The following is a 23320-nucleotide window of genomic DNA, read 5'->3' on the forward strand; positions in this document are numbered from 1 at the left end:
TATCTGTTTTTCACTAAACCAAATAAAGCATTTGAAAGATGTGGGTTTTGTCTGTAAGAGGTTAGCTGCTTTCCAAAACTGAAAAAACTGGAAATTATTGAGGTTGGGAATTTGTCGCAAGGTAATTGCTAGCAAGTACAGTACACTTTTTAACATATTATTTAAGAGATACTGTATTATAAAGATGACCAAAAGGAAAGTGTAACAGTAGAGGTTTATATTAATAGAAGTGTGTATAACGAGCATAAAATTTTTACACAAACACTTATGCAGGCAAATACCCCTTTCACCAGCATTTCTAAGAAACACTCATTTCTGTTTCACGAACTTTATTATGTTTTAATTAAAAGTGTCTCTAATGGCAGCTAGAAATACATTACTAAACTGCAATACTATATTTTGAAAAATATTTTTTAATTCGAAGAATAGAATAGAAAACTTCTAGACAGCTTTATAAAATAAAACACCTATCTGCCTTTCCAGGATAAACATGTAAAGAGGCATTTCCTTATGAATTTACTTAAAATAGGTCTGAATGAAGCAGACATATTCTAATGGAAAACACCTGTGGGAGGAGTGGTGAAATTCACATCATGGTTATACTTAATGATGTGTAACTAACTTTTCTTGTGGACTCAGTATTTTCAGAAATTAGCTTTAACTATCAGGGCATTTATAGAAATTTTTTTTTGCCAGTAACTCAAAGATGAAACAATAAATATATTTTATTAGTTAAATGATCTCCATGACTCTTCACTTGACTGACTGCGCAAGCTCAGATCCGTTATTTCACTTTCATTTGAAAGAATGACACAATAGAAGACAAACATGTCTGATAAAATATTTGCATATATGACACACATCAAAGTCTACCAATGTCAGTTAAAAGACTGAAATTTTACTTACTTCAGTCAAGAATCAGCGAGGGACTTTCTAAGGAAAGCTCATTAGAGAAAATCACCTCTATGTTTAAAACACCTACAACAGAATAGTAGTTAACTTGTTCAGCCAGATTAGAATTTCTAGTATAAGACTTGCAGGCAGTTAATTTCAGCTTGACTCTGACCACCAGATTTCTAGGTTAGATATGAAGACTGTGTATGCATATTTCAAGTTGCCATAGTAGGCCAGCTACCAGAATTATTCTACAACGTTTTCCATGGCATTACAATTTTCAACCTTTAAACTTCAGGGCCACTTCAGAAATTTTATTTTACATATATGTATAAAGACGACATGCACGTGCATCCTAGAAGTCCTGAAACAATGCAGACATTTCCATTATTACAATATACAACATGTATATATGGCCAATGGAGACAATTACTGTCTATTCTCCCTGTAGATAAAATAATTTAATTACTACAGCATTCTGCATGTCCCTAACCACCCTACACAGCAGTTTACTTGACATAAACCTGTGGCAGACCTACAATCTCGAAAACTACAGACATCGGGACCAAAATTTTTATCATACAGAAACCTGAAAAGTTCTGATCTTTAATACATCTCTGAAGTGAAAACGTATCTCTTTCACTGCAGAGTGCACAACTAAATCCAGAGATCAACCCTTTGTACAAAACAAGAAAATGTTACTCCAGTTGGTTGTTACAGTAATAAGGAGTTTAACAACAGCTGGATCTATCAGATCCATCGAGATACAGCATATCAAACAAACAGAAATATAGACAGCAGCATAAGATAAATCAGTTTGCTGCTTCTGGAAGCAGAAAGGGAAACCTTTAAAATACAATATGCTGCTTTTGCTTGCCACTTTACAAAAAAAGGTTGCTTAATAAGTAAACAATTACCATAAAAATGAAGGCTGCTGTGATTGCCTTTGCAGTATGATTACTTTGATTGAGCTTAGGATCTCCTATCTCCTTGGTGGATTAGAAAATCTATACAGTATTACATTTTGAGTTTTACGGAATTCGCAGAAATTCAGTAAGAACTGTATTAAAAATTGTATCGGTGTATAAAAACACACTAGTTCCTATTTTTCAACATTGTAGAAGTAACTATTTGTGAGCACATTTAGAATGCTTTCAAAATAAAAACTAATGACTTCTGGCATATTTCAGTGCTACTTCTTTTACATTATATAGCATCCCCATTTCTCATGGAAACATAAAATTTATAATTTCAAGAACGTAAGCCTCTTGTGAATAGCTTGGCATGTCCTTTCTTATTATAACGTAAATGTTTACTCATGTGGAATAATCCTTCCATAAATGGTTACCTTCATATCTGAACTTCCAAAAGTTCATATATCATCACAAATGTTGCAACAGCTGTCCATACAACTCAGTAAAGCAAATTCTCTTGTACTAGTTCTAGAGAAATACCTTGAAGAACTGTTTATTTGGCTTCAGAATTTATATTTGGCCAAATAGTTTTCTTTTTCAGAACGAAATGTACCTTAAGCTATTAAATTACATAAATTATATGAAAAAAAGTAACCGGAAATAGACAAAGAGTGAAATATTACGTGAACTGCTTCTTGAAACAGGTCTTGAGTCCAGAAAGCCCATATTGCATACTTAGCATAGATACAACAAAGAGGATGAAAGTTTCCATTCTTCAGGTAGTTAATAAGCAATCTAATTACTTATCAAGAACTTTTACTTCTTCTAAGGTACAGTGCTCCACAGTAGTATTAAGCATCATATGGAGTCATGGAATCTCTTTGAAAGCTATGCTTATTACTGTGATGTAAAGCAAGCTCAGTGGTATTATTAACCCATTCTTAGAAAAGAATGTACCACCTTGTCATCTGAATTCCTTTTTACAGAAGCACAGATCTTTCAAAGGTATACTTGGGTATCTAGGTTATGCATAATACTTGTGCAGAAAATGTGGGATGTTATGGATAGTAAAGGTTTCTGTACATTCCTCCTTCTGACAGCAATCAAGCAAATTTTAGCTACTTCTGTATAATGACAGCAATCTGACAGACTTTGATAAAAAGCAGTAATGCAAAGGAAATTATTAATGAATCTATGAATAGAATTCCAAGCTGTTAGTTTAAATGTCTCTGCACAGCAAGATATTGTAACCCCTCTGTAACTAGTCTTTAAATTAGGGCAACTAGCTTTGTACTTCAGATTTAAAAATGATCCATATAAATTCTAAGTAGAAGTTACTATATAGAAGCATTAGATACATTAATCTTCTAGACACATGCAGAATGACTTTGGACTTTGTTACTTAATGGCGATGCTGAACTCTATATACAGTCACTGCTTCCTCGGCTGGTCTTTCAGATGAGGTTATTAAAGGAGATGAAGGTTAAAAGCATATAAAGGGTGAAGGTTTCACTTCAGCACTTACACATTTGAGAGCTTTCAACTGCTCTTGTATTTTTATCTAACAGGAATTAACAGGATGTTTTAGGTTCATTTACTTGGCTTGCAGATTTTTTGTACAACTATAACAAAGGTCTTCTAATACAGACCATTACTGAATTAAAGGTCATATACACTGAGATAAATGCCTACAGCTAAGCATAAACCCCTCACCTTCTCAACAGAAATAAAAGCTATAGAAATTATGCAAGCTGAAAGAATTTCATTCAGCGTTTCCAGCTTCAACAGGCAAGAATTATGAGCATGTTCCCCAATCTGTTAAAGTATTAAAGGAATAAAGAAAGAGCGTTGTGACTTAAGGCACCACCCTGAGATAGATATAGATATATATAGAGAGATATATATATATATATACACACATACTGAAGTTGGATTCCCAAGCATTGTAGATGCCACTTTCTCTTATGCTTATTGGGATGTCAAAGTTGCAGGTCTCCTGGTCAATTGTACCTGAGAGTATACTGCCCATGCTTCAACAAGTAAACCTAATAAAAGCTTTCAATAAGAACTGATCAGCCTCCTGTAAGTAAGCTAATGAGTTCATCAGATCTAACAGTCCTATGAAAAATAATCCCGTCTGTTCCAGTTTTCCTGTGAAAGTTATGATGGAGACCCACTAATGGAGCCTTATGTTTGGAAAAAAGCACCTAACCTGTAGACTGTAAGACAGTGTCCATGAAGTTTTTAAATGAAAGTTGGCAGTGAGGGTTTCCTTTATTAATCAACAATCCAAGAACCAGAAAACCAGTAAGAAAATTCTAAACATGTTGGGGCTTTGAATCCAATTATCTAGCTGTTATTAAACAAATATACCTTACTGACTCCCTGAACTAAAGTGGAAAAATAGAAACTGATGGAAAGTTATAGCTACAGAGAATCTTACAAAAAAGAAAAAGATGTCCTGAACTGGAAATATGGTGGATGAATCAGTGTGAGGCCAAAATAAATCTCAGTGAAAACTCCACTTTAGTGCAACAAGAAAGTTTTCAGACAGATAGCTTGCTAGGCTGCACATTCACGTTATGCATGTTATCTATAAGGCACAGTAGACAGTCCAATACAGCAGAGATACTCTGCCAGATCTAAAAACCTTTAGCTTAGGTACCACAAACTGTATAGCTCTTCAGTGCTTTGCCTGAAATGATTTCCATAGCCCAGAGCCCTTACCTAGCCCTCTTTCTGACAATGCTACGGTTTGCTTCCTATTATTTTCCTATTTATTATATTATATATTATGTATATCTATATAATTATAATATTCCTATTATTCCATAGACAGGGAGTATAGGGTTAATAGTGCAATTTTCTGATGTGCAAAAATTCTGAAAAGCAAATTGTAGTTGGATGTGATGGCACAGTGAGACACAAGAAAGTATTTTCCAATAAAAGAAAAAAACCCCATACTTTTTAGAAAAATGGTATTTCAAAGTGGAGAGAAATACTAGTATTTCTACCCTACTGTGTGGAAAGTAGCAAGACAGGGTCAAGAAGTGTCTTCTGAAAATCATCTTAAAACAAAAGGCATTCAAAAATAGGTTATAATGTTTTCCTCCCTGCAAGAACTTCTCTAGGCAATGGTTCCAAATGAAAATTGTTTGATGTAGATTCAAATATAAATACAGAGGTCCTGTGGTTTTTCTTGATTCCTGTAAAAAAGAAATCAAAAGAATCTTTCTTTTTTTCCTGGAATGTGAGTCACAGAAGGCACTGTAAACAGATTTAATCACAATAGCAACTAGGCAGTCTTTTTTGTTATTTTTATATATTAAATTTATTTCTGAGGAATCATGACATTATCATTTCAGGTAAGCATCTTGTGAAGGATTACATAGTACATCCATGGAGTGAGTGAAATAATGCAGGGTATGAACTATTTTACAGGTAAAACGCTGTATTAAAACTATTAATAACTAATTCCATTTTAGCACACTTAAGATTCCTTGCATATCTCTATTAATCCTAAACTGCAGATTTAAGGAAAAAGGAAATAATAGAGTATCTTGCATAAACTGAAATGATTTTTAAAAACATAGATAGTTTCTTCCTGGGCCCTATACTGTTTCATTTTGAAGAAAATGAATGCAGGATTTCATCCACAAATGAGGATGAATTATTTTGCTGTAACTAACAGGCATCCAATTTATATTTCTGCAGATTGAGCCCTTCACAATATTAAGTAAATCATTATGGAGAGATCAACAAATTCAGTATAGATAAATTAATTTTGTTAGCTGTTATTCATAGTTTATGTAAGAATAGTCAGATAATCATTCAAAAACAAAACAGCAAATAACATCACAAAGCCATCAGTTAATATGAATATCCTAATACTTAAAAAAAACCCCACAAACAAAAAACCAAAACTTGCATTATTTGTAGCATTACTGCGACAAAATAATGCCACTTCACACTTTCTCAGATTTTTAATCTGAGGAAACAATATTCAAACACTAATGAAATGACACTTGGCACCTTCTTTTAATGACATCATTCTGAAAAACAGTATATTAAGACATATGTATGTCTAATTCACCCTCAGTGAATGATCAGTTTTTCGTGTAACAAAAATCTACTGAATTTTTTAATCTAACTAAACTGCATTGTAGTTTGTAGTTTAATAGAAAAAAGCATAGCCATAATAAGACTTTATCTCTCATCTCTAGTATGTTTTTTTTTCTTGTACCTTCGTTACATATGGACAAAGAGCAATATCTGTCCCTCAAGATTTGAGAAAAATTACCTTCAGAAAAATTTAGCAAATATTTCAGTACTTCGCTCATCAGCAGGAATAATAAAGCACTGGATAAGACTTTTTAAGAATTCACCATTTCAAATTTGTTCACCTACTTTAACAAGAAACCTTCTTAACCCACAAAGTTCTACTTTTATTTCTGTCTCTCCTGAAGGAATCTAACAGTAGGAAGAAATAACGCAGGTCATGGGAAACATTATCGCTGTGTAAGAGGGAGATGACATAACAAAAATACAGTCACAGCATCATGATTTTGTAATGTTATAAAAATATGCCCATTTCTACACCCTATTCAAAATATTATTCTGAGGAAAAAGGCAAACTTATTAAAACACTAATAATAGTCTTCTGCTCCTGTAGACAGGCTAACGATATTTAACAGCATATTCTTTTATACTGCACCTTTTCTTCACCACTACTAAAATATGCCTAAATCAAATGACAAGACCTGGTAATCATAACTGGTTTCCTACACTGTCCTCACTATCTGTGGCATCTGAGTGTTTGGCAGCACAAGGTGGAAAATCTGTCTGAAGAGTTCCAACATCTGTTACATATTTCCACTTCCTCAAATTATAACTTATTGCTGCATGGTTGAACTGTATCTTTTTGCCAGTTTGAGGTCCAAGTGGCTAACAAAGCAGCAAAACTTTTCTAAGAGAAAGCTCAGGAATCAGCACAACATTATACAACCAGAAAAGTTAAAAAAATGAAAAAAAAAAAAGAAAAGAAAAAATACAATAGCAGTAATAAAATACCTAATCCTATACTCACACTCAGGGTTCCACTCAGCAGTATACAGACTATGTATACTGTATAATTTGAGGTACATCAGAGGGTGAAATTAACCTTAAAACATTTTGCTGTGTATGTGTTTCTTTTTTTAATAAAGTAATAAGCTATACAAAGTCATGTAAATACAAAAATACTTTTCTCAGAAAGCATATATAGTAATAGAGACTATTAAAAAACCCACAGACTTCAAGGTCCTAAGGATACAGAGATAAGGAACTTCAGTAAAAATATGAAGGAAAAAAAAAAAGTATTAATTAGTCCTTCTGTTTTTGTGATCTGATTCATTTCACAGGCTGTATGAGTTCTCACAGAATTGCTCTATCTATCACAAAAAATAAAAGGAAATGAACTCCTTAAATATGAGTGATATAAACAGCAGAATGTTCAGTAATGGAATATAGCAAAATAGAGGGAAAAAAATTTCTACAATAGCTGACAGAAAAATAATTAAGGAGAAAAATCACACTATATTACTTAGTTATTCGTTATTAACACGGGTTGATGATATAAATTCATAACAAGCAATGAAGATTTTAAGAAAACGTTATATAAGCAAAAGGCAGACAGCAAAAATCACACTAAAGAGCTATGTTCAACTGGAACTTGACAAATCCACGGAAGCAAATGCAATTTCCAAATAGGATTTTTGGTTGAGACTCTGAAAGTATCCTGGCTGGATTAACAGTGCAAAGGGACTGCAAAATTATCTTTCAACTAGCCTGTGATAGTGGGCAGATTCAAACGCACTTAGAAGACGCTGGTAAGTATTTACATTTTTTAAAAAAAAAAAAAAAGATATGCCTTTTTGGGTCTTAGCAATGTAACTTTTCTTTTGGGATGTAAATGCAAAGCAATACTGGATACAAAGACAACACATACAAAATCAAAACACAGAGTGATGATAAATCAAACCTTTTCAGGACTTAAGGAAAACAAACAAACAAACAAAAAAGCCTTCCCAGCACAGGAAGAGCTGATTCTTGATCTTTTTACTCCAAGTCTTTCTATACATGCAGAAATCAAGGAGGTATTATGAATTTAGGAATAAATAAGTCAAATTGAAAACAGGATTCTAATAAATACTTTTTTTCAACTTTATATAACCAGGAACTACCAGAGAATAAAGAAGTTCCGAGTCTAACTTTACTCTTGGCAGAACAGCAGAAAACCTGAAAAGGCACATCTAGATGAACTATGTTTAAGGATGACAGAAGTCAGGTGCAAAGTGAATTTGATGAAAACATAATGGGAATGAGTGACAGGAAGTACTTCATTTTGGAGGGAATGAATAAACAATTATTCCCACAGCAGCAAACTGCAAGATTTCTGAGAACTGAGAGGAAACGTCTAAAGAAGAGAACATGTTAAATACTCTCAAGAATTTCCAAACCTATCTTAGTTGGAATTAATGAACCAGAAAGGTTATGTCAACTTCAGCCTTCGTTTTTTCAGTCTGCAAGTCTTGTCTTCAGGGTTATTCAAGTACCTACTGGTCTTACTGCAAAAATTGGCTAATGTGTCCTAAAAAACCCAAATATTCAGAATTCTCTAAGAATCTAGTCTGCCTATGCTCCCTTCCAGATCAGGCATTAAAGAGATTTCACAATTACTAACATTAGATGGGAAAAAAATAGAACCTCTTTTGTTTACAAAAGGAGGGGAAATAAATAATCAAAATGCATAAAATAAGCAGTTATAGAAACATGGTACACATAATGAGTAGATATAAAACCAAGATTTGAAATAGTAGAAACTTATATTTCCTGACTGCAGAATTAAGTTGCTGAATGAAAGAAACACTTTGTCTAGCATATAAACAATGACTTGCTAATACAAGACAAGTACTTTTTACACTTGACATTTTAGGAATTGTTGGGGGACTTTACTGGGACTCTTCACAGAAGGCTATGCAAAACAAAATGCATCATCCAAATACTGGAGAAGGTATCTGTCACATTCCTGCAGCTCACTACTATTGTCACATCAGCTTTCTGCTTGTCCACAAGCTGTTCTTAGAACTTCAAAAAAATGAGTTCTAGTAAATCAAAAAAATGAGTTCTAGTAAATGGAACTTCTATTCTGACTGACGTTTCAGCAAAATGTTTTCAAATTGAAGCTAAATCAGTACCTCTCTCAGAGTGTTTCAAAAAAGGGCACAAGATTTCATGCACCATCCAACAGATTTTCAACTACTATTTATCATACCAATGACAGCCAATACCACGATGAAGCAAAGTAGAAAAAGAATTAAGGACATGCGACTAACACTACTTATTTCAAGTGTTGTTGCATCTACAAATGCAAGGCTTGTTTCATAGCTTCACATAAAATCATCACGAAAAATATCAACATACAAAAGTGCAGAGGAAGCATTTAACGGAGTTCTTTGATTTTTTTGTGTGACACTTCCAGTACTGTTCTGTCTCAGCAATTACACTAGCAGCTCCACTGGCTTCTTAAACTAAGGCAAAAATTTCAACATAATGTACTCTATACAAAGGAAAACTGCAGGCCACACATCCTTAAGGCACATCCTTAAGGATTTACTGATTAGGAGAAAAGAAGTCCAGCCTAGGAAAGGAATATGCATGCAATTGAACTCCAGAAATAAAGACTTCTATTCCTTGTCTGTCTTTATTAATCTTTTATGTGAATCAAAACAGAAAATAGACAGACTAACATAACTAAGGACCACAGTAAAAAGACATCTCCCTTAGCATGAAAACACTGCACAGGATATCCAGTTGTATGTCTCTGATTTATACTGTTTCCTCAGGAAGACATAGAGAAAAAGAGGTATCAAGTTGTAATTTAGAAATGGAAATGTGTAATCTGAGCCTCACTTCAAATATGCTTTAATCCCTCCCTATGCAAGAACGCGTTTCACACTGAAGGAGACCATCAAGGTAAGGAAAGAAAAGTGCAAGATAAATAGAGGGAAAATGATTTCTCATAAATGCAAAGTGATTCGCTGCAGGTATTTAAGATTTTACTTTACCTTAACACACAGATCATTGACTGTTTTAAAAAGAATACAAAACTCAACCTCAATATAGTTTACATTTTTAACACCAACTTTGAATAGTGAGAAATTTGTGATACGTCATCATTTCTAGGACTTCCAGTGAAAACTAGTCATTCCTCTTACACTACCATGCTCATGGTCTAGCAACCTTAACAAGAAAATTCCTTAGAATATCCTAGTCCTACATGGTAAATATTTTTAAATAATAGAAGCTTGCTTACTCCATCTTTTCATGGTGCCTTTTATCGTCTGTGCTTTTTAAAGTTACTCAGTCTCTATGCCTCCTCTATGTTCAAAAGAAAAACCTACATTGATTCAAACGCTGGAAAATAGAGATGCCTGAAAGACACTCTATTCCACATACTGAGGTATGGACAGCAGAATATTGCCATAAATAAATAAATAGCCTGCCTCTGCATCAAGCATCCAGCCCAGGCAATTGCTTAGTTACACAGTCTCAGAGACGAAACCATATTTCTCCAAATGTATGAGATACAATGAATTTAAATTATATATACCTATTAAACCAAAGTATGCATTGCTTGTAGACCTCTCTCATGCCTCATTTGTCATAAAAGATCAGTAAAAGCTAGCAAAGAAGGTAAAACTATGATCTAAATTTGTCAGTAATCTTACAGAGATACATTTTATTCTAAGATGTGTGATTTGGTTTTGGGTTTTGCTTGAGGATTTTTTTAATATTCGTACTTCACAAGATACATATTGTTCTAGCCATTGTGGCATCTCACTTCTAGCACTGACCAATACCTGACTATACTGAAGGACATTTATTAACTTCCTGTTATATGTCCCTTCATTTTCTGAGTAATCTATCCAAAAGTTTGTTGATCATGTTTTTCAGTATTTATTTTCATACAGTACATTTAAGTTTCTGATTTTGAAGCTGTATTGTCTTTGTATTTTAGCAGAGAAAAACAGCCGTTACTTCTCAAAGAGACACTTTTGGGAGGGAGGGGTATGGAAGTTTAGGGGGGAAATGGAATTAGGATAAAGCATGAGAGTTATTCTATGAGGTAATTTGATTTTGTGGAACTTGAAATAAAACAGCAGAAAATTTAGAAGGAATGGCAAATGAGGAGAGAAAATTATGTGGGCTGACAAAGTTTTACATGGGTTTAAAAGTTTGCAGGTAAAATACTGCTTGTAAGACAAGAATAATGGAAGAGAACAACAACAACAAAAAGCTATGTTCGTATACAGAACATACTTGCACTGTGTGACTACTGCCACAAAAAAAAAATAAATCTTTACAGTGATATACTTATAACTTTCCATGTAAAGGTGGATATGTATGTACAATCCCGTAACACAGAACATCAATCAACTTGGTGCACAATCATTAGCAATCATTTCAGCAATCTTAACTGTTATTACAGAATAAAATAATTTGAACAAAACCAAAAAGTTAAAACACCAAGGCATACATTTAAGAATAGATGTACTCAAAAAGAATAAAAACATACTACACATTTCTCAGATTCCCACAAAGATTTATGAGTGAACAAAATTTGCCAGTATAAATCTGTTTTATTAAACCTGGTAGTTCTACCATAAACACTCCCACTTGTCTACTTATTAGGCTTCAAAATCCCAGTTATCTGTTACAATTAAAGCTGATAAACCTTGACTGACAAATGACTCAGAGGTTTGTGAACAAAATGTAAACCTTTTCTGGGATCCAAATGGTGGGTTCAATTGCGTTAAATGTAGACGTGATGTGAACTGGGCACTGTCTTATGTCGTAAGTACTCTTCTGTCCTACAACTGAGAATGGGTCCCTTACGAAGCTGGGTTCTCCCCAGGTAAATCTGAATCTCTCAAACATGTTTTCACATTTCTGTCCCCACCTTTTGGTTTGTGATGCAAATGTCACAGATCACGCGAGCAGTATTTTTGCTCAATCTGAAAGTATATCCTCAAAAATCTTCCCATAACGCTTCCAGATTTCATGAGATTCACTATTTTTTAATATTCAGAAAATGGTACCAAGTCAATAAACAACATGTTGATTTCAGAAACACAAAACATTTTGTTAAATTTAATTTTTACTTGCTTTTTAGGCAGAGCTTTATGGTAAGCATTAAATAACCGTAGTTCTGTGCAATAAACAGTTCATTCATGGTGGAAATGATTTCTCCAAACTATTACATCTTTCCTTCATCCTGTTCATACAGATGTTTATATATTTAATATGTTTGTGCTAAAGTGTTAGTTGATATGGCCAGAACAGTGAAATGATCATAAAACACTTTTGGAAATGGTGAAATACTTCAGGTGGACTTTTGATGTATTTAGCTCTAATATACACCAAGAAAATTAAATGAAGTATTATCCTTTGTATTTTTAATAGAATTGTTGCTAACAGTACTTAAAAGGCAACTTAATACTGTTAATTGCAATGTAAACAACTCCAGGAAGCTGTTAACAAATTAGCTTTCTTTAAAAAAACCAAACATACTAATGTTCATTATTATTTTGATCCAAGAGCTGTAATTGAGTCAAACAAAGATATTTTCAATAACAAACCAGATTTACACTGTTCAGATACTCATCAGTAATTCATGGGATTCCAAATACTTGCTATGCAGTGTGCTTTTACTCATTGTCATGTTAAATGAACCAACATAGGCCTATTTATATATTTTTTTCTGAATGTTATGTAATTCCTCATAGCTAGTTTTATATTTTCTATCTCAAATTTCTATGAAATAAAAATAGGTTTGGACAACAGATACTTGTGTCTACCACCTAAAAAGCATGAAAACATTTGGACAAAAAAATTGTGCAAATCCCATAAAATAAAATCCTACACTTAACTACGTAAACTAAAAAAAAAATTGTGAGTTTTCTGTGAGACTGCAGAAAATGGCAGCTGTTAAAGAAGTAAGTGTTGAATTGCTCTGAGACTTTTATCAGTGCTACACTCTTCCTAAAACTGTTCTAAGCAAGTTAAAATGTTATAAAACACCTTTGATCCCAACAGATGAAGAGTCATTGTTTATTTTGCATTTTTAAGTACTTGTGTTCACTGTTATCCTTAGGACACAAGGTGAAATTTTATTTTTTTGGTGATCATATATATTAATATTTTTATAAAACAAAGAAGTTCAAACTAAAAGAAAATCATGAAAATTTTTTTGGCATGTGCACATTAATACCTGAACATTAAGAAGTTCTTCACATTTGTGAGAATGTTTTTCAATTGCTAGTATATACTGTTTTTCAATAGCTGCTTCTTGCTGTTGAACTGTAGATTGTAGCAGTGCCTGCAAAAAAAAAGTACAAAATATTCAACAAAGATATAACTGCGATGTTTATTGGTAACTGCATCTACTAGTACTTGTGTATAACCAGAATGTGGAATGCTGTTATAAATTTGGAATGTGCAACTATTAAAGTACCTTTCTATGTAACACTACCTTGTTTTCAGTCAGGACTAAAATTTTTTGGATCTCAGATTTCTTATACACAGTCTGCTTAAAAGACAGCAGCACACAGAAGATAGGGAGAGAATTTCTGTAAAATATACTCAGTTTAGTGGGGGACCACACAAGAAGAGAAGCATATGAAAGCTGCTGAAAAAAAAAAAAAAGAAAAAAAAGAAAAAAAAAGGAGAGAAAAAGAAAAGGCAGCCAGACATATTTCCCTGGCTGACAAAACTCCACATCCTCTCGGCACAGTGTAAGATCCCATGGGCCAAGCATGATCTTCACAACCACAAGTCAAGTAAAAGCAGATGGAAATTCTGAGTAATTTAAAACATAAAAGAACATCCTGCACACCCCCCCCGGAAGTTCACACTCAAATGTGAAGCAGTGGAAGTCAAAGTGTGGAAAGTCAAACTACCAAAACAGTAACAAAAAGATGACAAAATTAGGAACTCTCTGTGTGAGAGCACGTGTGCATGCACATGTGTGTATTCACATGCACTTGACTAAACTCTGCAGAATTTCCAGCATCTGAACACAAAAAAAGAAATAAAAAAAATCTTAAGATATGTGAAAAACCATATTACACTCAGGCTTCTTTAAACAATGATGGTATTTTAATGCAGGATTTACTTAACTCATGCTATGCAGGTCTTTTCCCCCTCATATTATAAATTATTTATGTCACCTTCCAAATATTCTTTGGGCTATTTATACACAATGTAGCAAACTATTTTTAACTAGTAATCAATACAGTGAAGTAGTTGAAATTACTGTGTAAGTTAAAACAGACGTAAGTTTTACAGAAAACAGACCTTTGGCCCAAATACAGACAAAGGAAAAAAAATCCCATCTTTCAAACAATCTATTTTAGAGATATATGTACTTCATGGAATATAACACATTAAATACAATTTTGAATACTTCTAAAAAAACCCAAAAATGTATTAAAAAAAAAAGATTTGTCTGAAAATTTTTAAACTACCTTTCCAAATTTTCCACTAATTAGCCTCTTACGCCAAAATCAGTGTTCTTCATTAATGCTATAGCATGGTAGTAGCTTTCAGCACAGGTTCAGGGATTTAAAAAGTAAAAATGACAACGTATACGTTAATCAAAGTGTAAGAATATATTTACTGGTGTTTGCAGAGGGTTTAGCTAGCCATAAGTTTACCTCTAAAAAAGCCAATTTCCTTCTAACTAAATTTAGTTATTTTATTGATATAAATCAGGCAATCACAAAAACTTAACTCTCGAAGTATAACTTCTGTAAGTGAAACTTCATACGCTAAATCCTGTTGCGTATAACCTAGAATTGCCATGAATCACTGGCAAAAATTGTCTGTACTGGAGTATGGTGGGGGTTTTTTTGTCTAAACTATTGTGGCAAGAATCGTTTCATGTAACTGGTATAAAAAAGAAAAAAATCACATTCCCATCTTAGGGAAAACACTAACAAAATGGCCATTAAGTTGCAATGCCTTTTGTCAGATAGCTTCTTTCTCACGCCAAGGGCTGAGTCACTTTATGCACTTTGCTGTGCAAACTTGACTAGTGACTGTCAAATTCCTATTAAATGGTATAAAAAACTTCCAGTTTTTCAGGAAATAATTATTATTCATGCAGAGGCTGCTAATTTTTTTATTTATTTCCTTTTATTATTTTCTTCAGAAAAATACGTAAAATTCCACACTCAGAAACAAAATCCTTCCTTTTCTATCATACGCACTACTAATACAGGTTAAATAGTACCACAGAATTGATCCTGTATTTGACTATTCCACTAGTGGGCCAAGCAAGAAGACAGAAAAATCCTCCTATGTGGGCACAGTACTTCAGAGATAGCTTCCATGTTGTGCCATAAAAAAAACGTCCAGACAAAAGTCTTTATTTTCTATGGACATATTTCAGCATATCAGCTAGTCAAACAGGCCTCTAAAATACAGAAGAAATTATTTATGCCAAGGCACAAATCTTTTCAAGTCACTTAAAAGAAGATGAGGTGTGTCATGTAATACCTTGAAATAGCAATAACTATTAGGAAAATAAGATTTCCCCTTTCAAGAGGAATCTGAAAATTTTTAGAACCTTATGGTTTTAAGATTGCTTACAATCAAAGCAGAATGCTGAGCTCTGATTTATTTTAAAGTGCCGAATATTTTTATTCTCATGAGAAAATTTTTATGCCTAGGACTGATCGTAATTGTCAGCACTGTCAGATATGGCACTTCTATCACTTCTGAAAAATGAACAGAGAAGTGTCATAGAGAACTGACAGGACTAGACAAATGGATCTTGCCCCTTTAAATTAAGTCTTTCATTATTCTTCATTTATCATTGAAATCATTCCCATATTTAATATATTATGAGAAATAAGATAATTTAAAAAATATAATAAAAGCCAAACTTGACAATTTCCTTTAATTCTAACCTAGCGTGCAGTTGTTGCCTAGGACACTACTATGTTCATTGCATATATCCTACATCTGCCTGGCTCCAGCTGACTATAAAAAGTAAATATGAACATAAAGATGTCATAAAGCAATGTCTTTCCAAGACTATAAAAAAAGGAAGAAAAAAAAAAAAAAAAAGAGAACACAGAGTTCAAAAATGACCTCATTTTCTTCTTTGTCTGATCACAACCACCATTTAAGGTTTCTGGATTGGGTAAATACAGCAGAGATCCATGGTATCTATCCAAATCTTTTGCAAATTTCAAGATAATCAAGATAATCAACTACTGAAATTACTTACTTAAAAATACTAAATTACTAAATAATTAATTTACAAAACTAAAACATACATTCAGCTACTTGATGATAGGCATGTCTAACTCTTAGAGTTACATATTTCCTTCAGTAAAACGATACTGAAAGTCTTTTGACCAATTGCTATTCTGGGCAACTGCTTATCACTGCTGCAACACCTCTTTCCTCCTTAATTAATTATGCAATTATCCTGGTGGGCTGATGTTTCATAAATCTGTGGCCATGGATCTAATATCAAGCTGGTATTCTTGAAGCAGTCTCCTTTTAATAGCTCACTGAATCATTTCAAGCAAGGTTACAGCAGAACATAGCCTATGGCATCTGTTGCAGGGCGTCAAAGGGTAGGATTTCAATATGCCCTTGGTAATTCATTTCTCCTTCTGTATATTGTGTAGGGAACTTCCTTGGCACAGGGTGGCAGGGGTCACGCTGTACCAACAGCCAGCTTCAGGACTGTGACGGCAAGAGGCGTAAGTATTGATGCAGATCTGTTTTTACACTCCTGTCACATTTGTTGCCTCAGTCTACACTTGTCATATTCGTAAAGAAAGCAGTGGGTTCAGATTTTCAGGATTTCTTTACATTTATCAACTAGTCCTTACTGCTTCTTGGCTTCTTTGTTTGCTTTTCCCCCCCTTCCTTCCTCAACACACACACTTCACCAGCCCTAACTACATCTGCCTTTAACCAAAAGTGAGGTTGCTTAAGGTCTTTACTGCAAGCCAAATAAACAGTCATCTTTTTCAGGCAGTTACTAGATCTTCTTTTCCCATTTGCAATTTCCATGGCTTTCAAAAATCTGCCTCCCCACTCTTTATGTAAGTTGTTGTATCAGGGAATAGTTTAAAAGACCGTGGTACTTTAAATAAACAAATACTTAAAGCAGTTTGCTTAACATTAAAATACAAAACAATGCATGAATATAAGAACAAACTGCAGCCACTATATTGGCTGTATAACCATAGTTATGATTGCAGGTACATCACCACTTGAACTGATGCATATCCACTAATCAAACAAAGACAGAATTTACAAGGCTTATGTACTAAATAATCAAACTATATTTAAGTACAATAAAATAAGAATGAGAACATCTTTCCTCTGACTCCTGAAAACATATCACCACAGCTTCAAGTAATCAGACAAAGATATATACATGGCCTTTTATCATCTCCTTCCTCCCCATGTCTCATACTACACATTTGCCATTACTAAACTGGGCAAAAAAAGCCAGTAACTGACAAACCCAAGAATTAATGTCTACACTGACATTGTTTTATTAGGTTTGGTTCAGTTGTAATTCATTTTCAACATGGCATTAGCTAATCAAAGCGAAAATCTGGTCAAGTTTTAAGCCTCAGGCATTAATCTATAGCTGTTTTGGCTTGTAGATCAGAAAAAGAAAATCAGAGTAGAAAGTAGCATTGAGAAAGTTATTAGGGGAAGAAAAAGGTGCCAAATTAACACATCTATAATCTAATTCCTCAAACCCCAGAACTACTTCAAAAAATTACATTGACTTATGGTATCCAGTGGGTTTTATCTGGTAAAAAAAAAATAATAATAACGGCACAAGAATAAAATAACTCATATTTTAACACTTTACCTAGCTCGGTATACCCGGTTTCAGAATAGGAATTTAATATGACTCAAAGAAGCGACAAGAAACTATCAGAGTCAGATATGGAACAGCAAATCTTTAGGTCCCCTTCCAAAATCTATTGGGTATCAGATGGATTAGTTTGATGTACAGTTGTATTTTCCTCTTTTCAAAAACACATGAAAGAAATCATTATATGCCCCTCTCATCTTATCAGGACTAAAACCAGTGGAATTTAAGCAAAAAGAAAAATTAGGAGTCTGCACACTGCCTCAGTCCTGATTTTCTTTCCCCAGAGAATAGAGCAATGGCTCTTGAACCACTGCGGATAAGCTAAATTTTCTCAGTTCTAAAATTTCAAAGATTTGTTGATTATAGCTCTTATTCTAGTATCTCTATCTCTGGATTCTTGTTAGTAAAGCTGCCTGTGCAGCACAAGGAGTAACAAAATAATGGCAGAATTCTAGAATGTCCTAAAATTTTGTAGAATCTTGCAGCGGAGTTGGGTGGAACACATTCTGGTGTCTGTAAACTATACAGTTTAGTTGTATGATAAGGTAGTTTAAATGTTAGAATACATTTGGGAGAAGTTCTGTCTTGCACTTGCTATTTTGCCACTTGGAAATAATGCATTTTCCCAATGCACATTATACTCCAAACTCTCTTAGGTTTTCTCTTCATTGTTTCTGGACATGAACAATTTTGAGGAGGCTTTTAAAGAACAAATTCACATCGTTCATGGGAAAGCTAAAGAGTAACACGTATGGTCACATTTAACAGTATCTATACAAATTGTGGCTACTCCAAATGAATGCTTCAAATAACAGGACTTGTAGGATGACAATGACAGCAAAGCAAGTCTTCTTCTGAACGTTAAACTATCAGAAAACTTCCAAACAATTCAAGAAATGCTGCTTCCTCCCTACTTTCTAATCATTCTCCTAACCCAAAAACGCTATCACAGAATTGAGCCTACTTTTCTTCCACTAACCAAAAATGCCTGGAACAAAAGAGAATGAAAACCCTTAAGAACAAGTTCTCTAAAGTCTCTTTATATCCATTTTAGTTTTATACATGACAGGTAATAAAAATCACAGAAACTATTATTTCCTCAAACCATTACCAAAACCTTCACACATCTAAATAACAGTACAAAAAATTTTAAAATTAGTTTGCAGAAAGATTAAATGTGAATCCATCTTGAATTTATAAACGGGAATTTTACCAAAACAAAATAAAACTTAACTAAATTAGACCAAACCCCACTTTAAGCTCAGATAAAGAACAAACTTTAGCTTCAAGTTTCATACATCAGAATAATTTTGGAAGACCCTGAGTTGGAACAATATCCAAACATTATAATAAGAACTTCATCCATTATCACTTTGGGATATTATTAATTAAGGGAATACACATCTTAATTACTCTATTATATGCTTTAGCAATGGTCAAAGAATTAAGTAGTCCTGAAATATAATTAACAGCGCACTACATGGATGGTGGGAACAATAGAGAACTGCATCACTGCGTACAGACTAGAGACTGAAAATCTGTACTGCATCCAATCTGAGAAAGAAAAGCTCGAAGGTTAGAAAATAAAAATGATCACAAAATTTTATACTGTGTTTTGTTATGTATAGAGTATTAGATGCTTTACAAAACTTGTCTTCATCCTTCGAAAGGCAAAATTGCAATGATTATGGTTTCACTAAAACCATAGCTCAGACATTCCAGCCCATTTTTAATACAAACCTATTTCTGCAACCCTAGTGCATATTGTCTTCATTCTACTGACAATAGAAACCACAACTGCTTGCCCAGAACAGGATTTATTGCATGGCAAAAAGCTAGAATTTATAAGAATTCTTCTTGAATTATATAGCCAAAATATAGACTGCTATCCCCAAATTCATCCCAACTTCCCTAACACTCATAAATTGGCAAATCTCTTCTTTCTCTCAATGTCATATTTTATAGGAGAGATTTAAAAAGTAGTCAGACAAAAAAAAAAAAAAAAAAAAAAAAGAGGAAAAAAAGAACTGGGTTTACTATCCTCTCTCATCTCTTCTGAAAAACAGTATAAAAGCACTTCCAATCTGTGCAAAAACCAGGCTTCTTAGATGGGTAGCATTGTTTGAAATTGTTAAACAAACTCACATGAAACATCGGTACGTAACATGCATCATGATGTACAGGCTGCTCCATAATGTTCTGTAATGTTATTTAAAAGCACTGCATCAAAACCCATAGTCACTCCAAAAAGAATATCCTCTTTGGTTTCTTTCCCGTGCTCAAGCATCATTGACTTGCTTAAGTAACTAAATACAAGTCAGTATAAGAAACATCATCTTTACCTCAGAACTGCTGAGTCAGGATGGCCAAAACAAGTTATCTTTAAAAATAAAGTTACCTAGTAACACTACCATACTACTTCAAACATATTAAATACGAGCATTAATTTCAGCAATAGTATGTAAGAGCTTCCATGCTTTGTAGCACTAGACAGTGATTCATCTAATTCAGCATCCTGTCTCCACCATTACTTAATTTCTATTGCTTTATTTAAGGGCAAACTATAATTAACCAATTGTTGAATTATAGAGCAGAGCAGCGGACACAATCAAAATTCTTTCCTGACCCTTGGAGAAGATACATTAACTCAATAAAATGTCCTATTTGACTGGTTGTGTTGTAACTATGATACTAGCTAGTACACATACTTTATAAATATAGCTATTAAGAAATTTTTGACAATTTCTTTTTCAACAGAATCCACCTTACCCACTTCAGCCCAAGATACTGCATATGTTCATGATCAGGCTATTTTTAGGTAAGCCTCTCTAAGTGAAAATGGAACACATCCATTTAGGTACTATGGAATAAATGTTTTTGGTTTTGTTTTTGTTTTTTTACAAGTGAATATTAACCAAAATGAAAGCAATTAAACTCCTGCTTAAGTCAGAGTCAACTTGCAATTTACATTGAAGTAGGTTCTAAATGAAATAAAACATTGAGTTTAATTTCCTGAATTGTTTACACTCATAGTGTGCTACCAAAGCTTTAAACAAAGCTTGTGCTGTGAAATTTTATGTATCAAATCAAAAAGTATTTCCTCACAAGCTATTCTTTGCAAAAGGTCAACACATTTAGATGTGCAACAAGGTATGAAGAAGCTGCACGGTTTCACTAACCACTGTTTTGTTTACAGCGTGACCTGGTTTTTAGTCAGGTGTTTCAAAGACACAATGTAAAAGACATTTGAAACAAATACAAGAATAGGGCATGTTTATAATAAAGTGGTATAACAACTTCAGTTTCATTTTCAACTGATTTTGGTATACCAGTAATGATCTGCTACTTACAGTTTGAATACTACGCCCAGTTTATCTAGGTATCTCGGTTTTACTGGTATGTGAGGTTTAATTTATTTTCCACAAAACACTGTTCTCCCAGACTCCTGCCAGAAACAAACTGCAAAGTCACTTTTAATCAAACCTTTCAATTATTACAACATTTAACACGGTATTTACTGTCCTATAGTCAGAACGACATATAAAAGGTCACCCTTACTAAAAATGGAGGGAGAGATACCTTGTAATTTTTAGTTACTTTTAAATATTGAGATGCTTTAATCAATAATAACGTATTTTTGACAGCCAGATCTTCGGAAGATTGAGACCTGATTGTGCCTTGCTTTTATCATAGAATTCCACAGAAAGATTTCTGCATTAGCACCACTGTTGCACGTGAGTCTCCTAAACTGTAAAAATGACAAGGAATCTCTCCTTTTCTAGCCATCAGCTCTTCAGGACAAAACCCAATACTGTATAATATTCAAGGCCCACTTGAATTCTAGTGTGACATAGACATGGACAAGTATAAAAGCTGGAATGGAAATACAAGCCCTTGCAACAATTTTTTAATTTATCCTTTTATTCATGTGTCAGGCCTTTCTGAGCCAGCATGTCGACTTGGAAACTTAATAAGCTAAGCTGGTGTTTTAAAGAGCTGAGAACTGGCCACATTTCAAGAGTTTACCCTCCCCACTAGGGATAAACTATGTCTAAAAAAAGATATCCTGATTCTAAATTAACATCTTTTGTAATTAAGTCTTTTAAACTTTCCTTTGTTTATTAGGGGGTAACCTTTCAGTTCAGAGGTCTATTATTGACACAAATGTTTTTGAAAGACAGCTTGATGGCCTCCACATATTTTGTACTTTGCAAATCGGTTTGTTCTTACATTCTGGAAAGCTGAAAAAAACCCAACTAACTAACACTGAAAACTGACAGACAAACCTGTCAGTGTAGGAACGGCTGGAAAGGATGTTGAAGTTAATTTCCATAACAGGAAACACACAAGGCTTCTAAAAGCCTAATAATTGCATAAAATAATCTAAGTCAATAAATACCATCAAATAAATACACCTGCCTGTAACCTCATATTCCTTAAACCTTACATTAAAGGATATTTTATATGGTGAGAAATATAAACAAAACAGATTAAAAATCTTAACTCGTTTATTTACAGAACTATGAAAATTTTGGAACAAAAGCTTGATTAAACAAGCAGAAGAAAAATCCTTATGTTGCTTGAGGTAAATATCTTAAAATATGGCATGATCCCACAAGCATTATTTCCAAGATCTACATTTACTTTTCTTTACTACAGTTAATTACCAGGGATAAAAGCTTAAAAAAATAATGACATGAAAGACAGAAATTAAAATAAAATAGGTAAACATAAGGGGAAATGGCCTACACAGAACACTAAGTTATTTTTTTATTTGTTTCCCCATCTTTTTAATACAAATTTCATGACTGTGTTGGATGGTTTATTTCATGAAAGGAAGATAAGAATGTGAGATGCTTAACAATGGCCAAGGTTTTTGAGGGTTTGTGCTACAAAGTGTCTAATGGTCTCTGTTTACAGATTACCCGGCACATTTGGCAAGCTAATATTCCATAGACAACTGCAATAATTCTAAGGGCTTTGGTATATCCAGGTCCTTGAAATTAGATCATATAGTATTTGACTTCTGTAAGCTCCGTTCAACACTTGCCATATTAAAAAGGACCAGTCAACAAGGGTTGTTGTCACAACCAAGGGTAGAAATTGAAAGGGTTTGGTCTTCAGCTTGAGTGCCTGGCCTGCCTGGGGACAACATACTAATGCAAGATCAACATGGAGAAATATTGTCCCTTCTACAACAAGTGGTTCCCCCAAATACAGGAGAGCGATTATCAGAAAGTGTAACCCATTTTCAAGCACAGAAAGATACAACAAAAAGACTGCTGCAGTAAGTCTGCGAGGAGTAACAATTAGCCCTAAATGTAAAAAATATGTGAGCTTTTGGTTACAAAGTTGGTGAACTTGTAGATAGAAGTGAAAAAATGGCAACTCTCTTTTCCTTGTATGCCAAAAGAAAGGCACTTTCACAAATCTACCAGTTTGAAGACTTACCTGTGCCAGCAATACAGAAAAGACAAGTAGTCAACGCCTTTCCATTGTTGTTCAACCCAGAGTTTCAATACCTAATTTAGAGGATTTGATCTTGAGGGAT

At 33.7% G+C, this 23320-nt stretch overlaps 1 protein-coding gene across 5 annotated transcripts in view; it reads right to left on the minus strand.

The window, feature by feature from the left end:
- Positions 1 to 23320, minus strand: part of CCDC91 (coiled-coil domain containing 91) — a 149878-nt gene that overhangs the window by 49112 nt on the left and 77446 nt on the right. For all 5 annotated transcript variants that reach the window (XM_055712245.1, XM_055712247.1, XM_027815048.2 and 2 more), the window contains exon 8: positions 13120 to 13227. In XM_055712245.1, the coding sequence (XP_055568220.1) occupies positions 13120 to 13227 (108 nt within the window). The remainder of the gene's footprint in view (positions 1 to 13119; positions 13228 to 23320) is intronic.

The sequence above is a fragment of the Falco cherrug genome, chromosome 5 (genome assembly GCF_023634085.1).
Source record: "Falco cherrug isolate bFalChe1 chromosome 5, bFalChe1.pri, whole genome shotgun sequence".
In the NCBI taxonomy this organism is placed as follows: domain Eukaryota; kingdom Metazoa; phylum Chordata; class Aves; order Falconiformes; family Falconidae; genus Falco; species Falco cherrug.